At 38.0% G+C, this 9139-nt stretch overlaps 1 protein-coding gene across 1 annotated transcript; it reads left to right on the top strand.

Annotated features, from left to right (window-relative positions):
* Window positions 1-5452: 5452 nt before the first annotated feature.
* Window positions 5453-8141, top strand: fastkd5 (FAST kinase domains 5). Its single transcript, XM_084725045.1, has one exon. It carries the CDS (start codon window positions 5457-5459, stop codon window positions 7881-7883), a length of 2427 nt encoding a protein of 808 aa, XP_084581171.1. The 5' UTR covers window positions 5453-5456; the 3' UTR covers window positions 7884-8141.
* The last annotated feature ends 998 nt before the right edge of the window (window positions 8142-9139 follow it).

Raw genomic sequence — 9139 nt, 5'->3', positions numbered from 1 at the left:
ATATTTATGTAATATTTTAATGGCAAACACATGCACACATGTAAAGTGAGCCACACCCCCTGTTGATATATATTTCTTAATTATAATGATGTGATTCTGGATCATTTTTGTAATTTGTATCATCATTTCAAAACAAAACCTATTCCACAGCATGAAGTCAAACACAACTGCAAAGGCAATGCAGGTTTACTGTGGCCAGCTTTTGTGTTACATTAAAGCCACAAATTACTCTTCCACTCAAGACCACATGTTTTGTGTCCTGGTCATTTCTTTCTGAGGAAATACGCAGCTGTGTTTGCATCAGCATAAAACTTAATTTGAGTCAAGATCTTGACACGCATATAGTTAGAACTGCTCAGCAAAGACTTGACTAAAAATGAATACCAGCATAGTTTAAAGTGTCTGTTGCCAAGGCTCCTCCCACTGAAAGGCTATGAGGAGTGTTCCTTCTTTAAGCAGAAATGCGGGGGAATTGTCTTGCTCATGACCATGGGTCAGTCTGTTCACCTTTCACCTCTAGATTCAGTCATGTGTGAAGTCACACAATGGAGGCACAGAATGTGAAGTTGCCCCCCTGCTCACACAGATGGAAAATGCAAGGATGTAAAAAAAAAAAAAAAAGTACTGCAACTTAAAAGAAACTATTATAATTTTAGTATTATTTTTTTGTCTTTTCTTTGAATATGACAAAGTGACTGCAAAATTAGAAGAAACGGTAAATAGATATGGCTAGAACATTAAGCATGTTATTCCAAAGAGGTGACGTTTCTAATTCAGTTTAGATGAATTTGTATGACATACAGTCACGCCTTACTTCACTTAGGCGAGGATACAAACCATGTAAAATGTTAGTGTATTGAAGAGGCAGGGATTATGCAACAATTAATGTTTTCTGATGCCCGTGAACGTCTGTTTACCTCAGTATTTTTGTAAGCACAGGAATTGGGCATATGAATATGTAAGGCCTATAGTGTTAAATGTACATTTAAATCAATTGAAAAACACACAACTGCATCTTTTTAAATTCGTCAGTTATGCAGACCGTGTAATCTATGTTTTGTATGATTTTATATGATCAAAAAAAAAAAAAAAAAAAATGACTGAGTTAGCACTAAGATTAAATCAGTTAAATCAATCAGATTTGAAATATTATGAGTGCAAAGACAATTGTTTGGCAAGAATTTCCCACAAACATTTCATGACAACTTAAGCCATAGCTCAACTTAGAAAAGTAAATATTTCTGACCAACTTGGAATAAAAGAGAAGAGTAAAAAAGATGCAAACGTAGGTTTAAAACAGTGCAGAGAAGATAAAAACATGTATTTGCTCATTAATGCTTACTGATTAATGTATATTACCAAATTGATAAGGCATGATGTTTCTGTTTATGTCAGAGGTGAGGTTTGTTGCTTCAGATTTAACTGGGGTTGATGACTCTGTAAATTTTGAGGTAAAAATATCAGTGTTGATATTGTGTACTTTGCTCAGAATTAATTCACATTAAGTACCAAAACTAAACTATTAATGTCCTGCATAGATCCTGACATATATGCAGCGTACAAAAAACATTTAATAAATTATTTTCTCATCGCACATGACAAACCACAACTTTCCTATCTTAAACTTGTTGCCAAACCACTTAAATAACCAGAAACAGGCCTTTTTCACAGCAGACATTTTCACTTGTCAAAGCACAGGTGTTTCTATTCAAGTGTCCCTTTAAGCCACGGGACAGTGAGCCAGCATGCACAATACAAGGACCTTGCAACAGAAGCACCTAAAATGGAATTCAGCCATCATTCAACAGTAAAATTATTTCAACCTGTGCTTTGAGCCAGTTAGAGCTGGTAGTGAGTCTCCAGTGTCGGCCCACTGATAACAGAATGAAGTTAAAATCTATGATAAATCGCAGTGTATGTCATCTCTTAACTGTTTACTTTCAGTTATAACTCAATGAAATTTTAATCATTTTTGTACAGGAGGAATAAAACTGTTTCACTAAAATCTAAAATCTTGCTAAAAAAAAAAAAGATCCATTAAATTGTAAGTGTTTGCAAGGAAACGTGAGTTCAAAATCAATATGTGCTACGGTAAGTCAAGGAATTAGTTAAACTGAAGTGTTCTAAAGTTAATATGTTCTAACATTATTCAGCTTCAGAAAATACATAAGGAACAAATGACAATCAGGCAAAATAGAATGAGCAAAATAACTTAAATAACAACTGTCCAGCCTACTGTTTTTCTCTTAAAGGTTTTTCTTATTTTGGCAAAAAACTTTTCAGTAACAGAATGTGTATAAGCATAATTAAATAATTATGCTGGTAATTGAATAGTATGTAAAAAAAAAATACTGGTTTGGTGTTATCATTGTGTACCAGTCTAATATTCAATTGGTGGTCCATGAGCTGACTCCTGCCCTGTATAACATGAGGGTTTACATTGTTTATTAGATCATCATGTTATAAGAAGGCTGAGTAGTCCATTCACTGGTTATTTGTGTTGTTAAGACAATTTTTAAAAGACAATTTTACAAGGTTTTACATCAGGTTGTTTAAGCGCAGGTAATTTAGGATAATCAAACTGAATGAAAAAATAAATACATTTAAATGCAACATTGTTTTAATCTAGGATTACAAAACTGTATTGTTTTTTCCAGTACTTTTGTACATAATGTTTTTTTTTCTAATTGTTAAAACTAATTATGCAGAGAAAAAAAGTGCATTGTTTTACACATGTCAGTTCTGAACTTTACAGGTTAGATATAGGAAATGTAAATGTCTGGGCCCTTGGTGCCCAAATCTGGCCTTTCTAAAAAGGTAATTTTGTATACCCACAAAATAATTGATAAAGTTATCATATGTTTAAGTTCTGTAACATTTATAATGTTTTAGTTTTAACAGGTACACATTTGTTAGTATTTTTAAAGTAAGTTTTAATCTGTTAAAACATTTAATGTAAGAATCTTCTCTAAATGTGCTTTTTTTAGGCTATGAAAGAAAAAAGACAACTTGAACTGTAGCCTGTCTACAAAAATAAATACACAAACAAAACAGATTTAACCACAATAATATGGTGGATCATTAATGTAATCTACACTAAGTGAGCATAATTATCGTAGTGTTTTTTTAAATTGCGTTTCGTCCTTTTGATGTTTGAACCTAACCAGCTGCCATAGGTCACACTGTGTTCAGTTATGGCTGCCCTCCACGGAAGCCACGCCGGCCTGTCATAATAATGTAATACCACAAATCCGACACGATAATTTGCAGTCATTTGTTATTGAAACTGTCGGTGTCACTGAATACTAGGATACAATCTTACAATCAGTACATCGCAGCAGAATGATTTAACTTGTTTTAGTGCGTAGATAGTCATATTTTATAATTAAAAACGTCGTTGTGTTTTTATTTTGAAGGTTGAAATACTTGACTTCCGGTGTCATTGTCGCATGGCAGCGGACTTCACGCTTCCTCTCCTCGTAACTTCATGAGGCTTCATGATTTCTACGTGCCCAGCCGTTAATAACAATCCTGTGTCGATGCTGCAGAGTGAAAGGTGAGTTGAATATGACATACAGATGTGTGTAATGTGATTTGGTTTAGGTTTTATTGTGCCGAATAGTCGGAAACCCAGCAACGTGAGCCCAGATTCCCTTCATCTGCTGTCTGAAACCACACTGCCCTCCTAAAATGTGACTGTTAGCTCTACCTGTCAAAATCAGTATCAGGTTTATTGCCAAGTTAGTTTTCACATATTAGGATTTGTCGCGGTGTTTTGGTGTGCAACCATACGTATAATATACAAAAAAATTATAATGAAAGATGAAAAACTAGCACTGTAAGTTAAGCATAAATAGAGAACAGAAAACTGACAGTAAAATGTGACTATCATTTAAAGGAAACACCTGTACAGTTTTGTGCCAGAATGTGCAACACTTCATAGTTTTAAATATAAAGAATATTTGCAGTGTCCAAGATAGCAAGTAATATGTTTAAGGACATGGTGTAGCTGTTGATTGAAGTGTCAATATGATAACTGTTAGTGCCCTTATCTGTTTAACCTGGTTGATATATATCACAGAGTGTAATATGCAAAAACAAAAATAAATTAAATTAAAAAAAATAAGAAGCTGCAAACTTTTTGGAAAACAAAGAATGTGTGACAAAACAGCATTATAATGAAAATACTCTAGTGCTGCAGAGATGCCCTGGCCTACACATCTTGTTCTCCAGATGTAAGAGCATGTTATATATGTATATTAGGGTTAAAATAGTCTAGCAATGACAGTAATTGCACCTCATTGTACATATTTCTGTCTGGTGGACCATGTATTGAATAAATAAATTAAAATGAGAAAAGAATGAAAATGAGAGAAAACTAATGTATATGGATTCTGGCTTTCAGACAGAAAACAGTTGTGAACTGATTTAGGGCTGCAACTAATGATTAATTTAATCTTCACTTAATCTGTCGAACATGTTCTTGATTAATTGGTTAGTTGTTTGGTCCATGAAATGCTGGAAGATAGTAAAAATGTTAATCACTTTTTCCTGAAGCCTAACACAACATCTTCCAATTTCTTGCTTTCTCCAAAATTCCTTAGATATTCAGTCATACAGGGCTGAAGAAACTATATTTGAGAAGTTAAATCAGAGAATTTGGATATTTTTTTCTTTAAAAAAAATGACTCAATGATTAATTAGTTTTCAAAATAGTTGACAGTTCATTTAATTGTTGACAACTCATTGTTTTATCAACTGATTGTTTTTGCTCTAAACTAATTGTTTGTCATTTTAAATAGATATTTAAATAGGTATTTATGACACTTATCCTCTTTGTCATACAAAGATTTTAGAGAGCAATGTGCAATAAAAGTCAGATACAACCTCTGAATGCTGCTGTGAGTTATTTGCATGTGCCTTGATTTGAATATTCCTGTACATAAATGTAAACAGATGTATTCTTAATTAAATGGATAAAGCTGGGCTTGTTTAGTATCTCCATTTCTATATTTTAAAAGCACCATTTTCTTGGATTCTGACATCCCAGACCATATTTATATGAAATTTATCCACAGATAAAATGACAAAAAACATACATAGCATTTTGTAGTACATTACTGTCATGTAAGCTTGTCAAAAGTATTGATACTCCAATACTTTTTGATACCACATGCACAATACAACATTAACATTTGATAGTATCGAAAGTACCAAAGCTTTAAAACAGAAAAGCTCTCACACTCTTAATTGAAAAAAATAGAAAAAAAAACCTTTGTGTGCGTAGAACTTTTTTTTGTCGTGGTATAGCAAGAGGTATGAAGTATCGTCTTTTATTCTAGTATCAAAGTTTAAAATTCTGGTATCTTGACACTCATCATATTAGGAGTTGCAGGTTTGGTTGACGTAGCACTTTTTTTAAAACCATGCCTTTGTCCTTTCAGTCCGGCAGATTGATGGCTGCCTGTGTGCTGTGTCGACGGGTGCCCAGGCTACGTCACCTCCCAGGCTTGAGAAGGGATTTTACCCAGGCTCAGCATGTGCCCATGACTCGAGTGGACGAGACTGATGATCAAGACAGAAAGAGAGGAGAGCACCAGGAAGCATCTCTCTATGGAAGGTACCGGCTGTATTACAACCCAAGCTCATATCATCATATGTGGAACTCCGCAAACTCCCGGAGCCAAACAGATAATGATGAGGATGAGTGTCTCTCCACACTCGCACCCTCCTTCTGGCAACAGAGCAATCGCTACAGTGTGAGCTGCTCGCGGCATCTGTGTAGCTCCAAAAACACACTTCTTGACTTAGCTTTCAACAAAGGCCCTGAGCCGGAGACGCCATCAGTGTCGGCATATAACAGAAAACCCATACCACCAGATGTTAAAGTAGATACACGTGCCTTCCTCAAATGCCGCTCAGAGTACGCCTCCATGACTCTCGACCTCACCCAGCGGCCTCACCCGATCGAATGGGACAAGGCCGTGCTCCTGCTGCAAAAGGTGACTGTTTTAAAGGGCAGCATGAAACCATCTGATGTGTCTCAGTTTCTCGTGGAGCTCAGCCATTTGCACCCTGACAAGATCTCACTAGTGAGGAGCGACAAACGCTTCATCATGCTCCTCCGCTATTCTGTGGAACACCTTCGCCTTTTTACTCCACTCCAGCTCCTGGAAGTGCTGCAGTCCTTCGTGTGGCTCGACATGCCCTCAGCCCACACTGTACTCGGGCTGTATGAGGCCGAACTGAGCCGCCGGGTCGACCAGATGAGTCTACACCAGTTGTTATTAGCCGCTGACTTGTGGCGCTGTATTGGGAGGCAGGTCCCCCAGTTCTTACGGCACCTCTATGAGTCAGTCCAGCTGTATCTTGGACAGATGGGCGTCCCTGAGCTGGTGCAACTGTTGTATATCATGGGAGAGGGTAGGCATTGTCCAGCAGACTTGATCCATCCTGTTGAGCAGCTTCTCATGCTTCATTTACACCAACTACACCCTGAGGAGGTTGGTACTGTATGCTTGGGGCTCTTTAAATCCCAGACTTCAATATCTGAGGGTGCTGTGACTCATATTGTTGATAAGGCGCACTCTTTTGTAGACGAAATGAGTGACTTTGCCATTGTGAATGTGCTGAAATATCTGCGTTTCAGCTACCTTTATCACAGGGCGTGGCTGGAGGCCATGGCACAGGAAGTTCCTCGACGCGCCCACAGGATGGGTGTCAAGGGGCTAATGCATGTAGCACTGGCGTGTTCTGCACTGCATTACCGTAATGATAAAATCCTAATGGCAGTTGCTGATAGAGTTCCCTCGCTGGTGCCTCACTGCAGGAGTAAAGACTCATGCAAGCTGCTGTGGGCCTTTGGCACATTAGGGTTCCTCCCAGATCAGAGCCCAAGCTTGTATCCAAGCCTGACAGAGGCCCTGAGACAGAGGAAAGTTGAATTCCAGCGGTACCCAGAGCATCTGCTCACTGGTCTCCTAGGCCTGGCCTTTGTTTCTCAGTTCCCAGAGGATCTAATTGCGTTAGCCTTGAGTCCTGAATTTGTCAACTTAGCACTGAAATCCACACAGCTGGAGCTGAAAAAAGACTTGTTCACATTAGATAGAACCGTGGCTCTGGAGCTGCCTCAGTGGACTGGCCCACGGATAAGCTGTGAACTGAGAGAGGAGGTGACAGACATGCTGTGGAAGTTTGCTCAATCAGATGTGTGCCAGAAACCAGAGGTTCAGGAGGCGGAAGCCGCCCTGCAAGATCTCCTTGGAGGGGAGAAGTTTGTATGTAAGAGGATGATTCTGCCCCACACTCGTTCCATTGACCTGGAAGTACATCTCGACTCCGCTGGACAGCCTATACCTGTGAGCCCAGCGTCTGACGCCACCACATTATCTCCAGAGAACAGTTCATCCGCATTTCCCTCTCATCACAGTTGGGGGAGAATGGATATAGGAGTAACAATAACTGAGGAACTTTTGGCTCAGCTAACAAATACCAAAAATACCACAGCACCTTCAACATCATCTCCTACAGTTAAACCTGCTCCTCTTCGCAGAGTACAACCTGATGAAGGTGTGAGACTGTTTGATACAGGGGTACACCTGACCAGTGACATTACGGAAGCTCTCACCAAACCCAGTAATGTAAGCTCCCCTCCCCAGGACGCCAAAGCCACGGTTAAACTTGCTATCCAGGTCTCCAGCAGGAACCACTATTGCTACCAGTCACAGCAGTTGTTGGGTCTTCATGCACTGAAGAGGAGGCAGTTGAAACTGGCTGGTTACAGGGTTGTAGAGCTCAGCCATCAGCAGTGGTTTCCCATGCTGAGGAAAAGCAGGGCTGAGAAGCAGGCATACCTGCACTGCAAAGTTTACAATAGTCTGTGACCTCCAACAGCCAAAAGAAATTACTACCACAATGTGGGCACTTTGGCTTCTAGGCAATCAGTTTGTTATATGTACTTTATGTGCAAAGCACACAAAAAGGACTGTTAAGGAGATGGAAAAATGTTGGTTTATCCCCTACCACCATTAACTTTTTGTACGTTTATTTCAAAATATATTTCTGAAGATCTTCTGTCAAAATATGCAACATTTTAAGACATCTTTGTGAAAATAATGCAATTAAAAACATTCAGTTCCTCACTGTCCTGATCAATGTTGTGGTATGTTAACATAACATCCAGTGAATTTACTAAATTTTAATCTTCCTGCAAGTATTTGTTTATGCCTTCCAGCATCTGTAGAAGTCTAAAGAGAAACAATAGCTTTCATCATACATAATCATATTCATTCATGCATGATGGTCTTCTCTGAGGTCAGTGTGCCTGTTCCTAGTGTTATTATATTACATCCCGCTTTGCACGTCAGGGGTCGAACTTGATCTTTTCAGCTGATGTGAATGTTGAAACAGATTTCTATGTGTGTGTGTTTTTGTTTTTTGGTTTTTTTTGTATTGTGGCCGCTCCACAACAGTGGAATCGGTTATGTAATTTGAGAAAGAAAGGATTAAAATCCTCACAATTTATTACAATAGGGGAGCCAAAATAATTCACAGCACGGAGAATGGTCACAGTTTCAGTGAAGCATCTGTATCTAAGGCAGACTGTTTATCACAAAGCTCAGACAAATATCTGCTTTATTCTTGCAGGCTTGGTTGGAAATAGGGAGCTAAATTCCCCAGTTGTGGCGAATAAGGTTCATTTCACAATACACTTTTTTTGCCTTTAGTTTTATTTGACAGTTTTTTTTTATCAACATTCTTTTCATGTCTTTAGCAAAATTGGCCCCTTTTTTGCTGGAGGTACTCAGCTTTTTATTAACTATGACTGGACATAAACATGGACATGTAATATATATATGTATATATATATATATATATATATATATATATATGACTACCACTTTGTAAGTTTTTATATTTTGTTTTTTTTTTTGGGGGGGGGCTGTCCCTTTAAAGAATGGCTCTTGTCAATTCCTCCAGGATTTCCCATCTATTTTTTTTTTTTATTGTTGCAGCCTAAAATGCCTGATTTCATGGCAAAAAGTTGTGATTTTTGTTTTGTTTTGTTTTGTTTTGTTTTGTTCTGTTCTGTTTTGTATAATTCATTAAGAATCAAAGGCAACTTGTTCCAGGGAGAATA

Source organism: Lutjanus erythropterus, chromosome 8 (assembly GCF_056507025.1).
Source record: "Lutjanus erythropterus isolate fLutEry1 chromosome 8, fLutEry1.hap2, whole genome shotgun sequence".
NCBI classification, from domain to species: Eukaryota; Metazoa; Chordata; class Actinopteri; order Lutjaniformes; family Lutjanidae; genus Lutjanus; species Lutjanus erythropterus.
The sequence above is the reverse complement of the archived record's forward strand: the minus strand, read 5'-3'. Positions and strand labels throughout refer to the sequence as shown.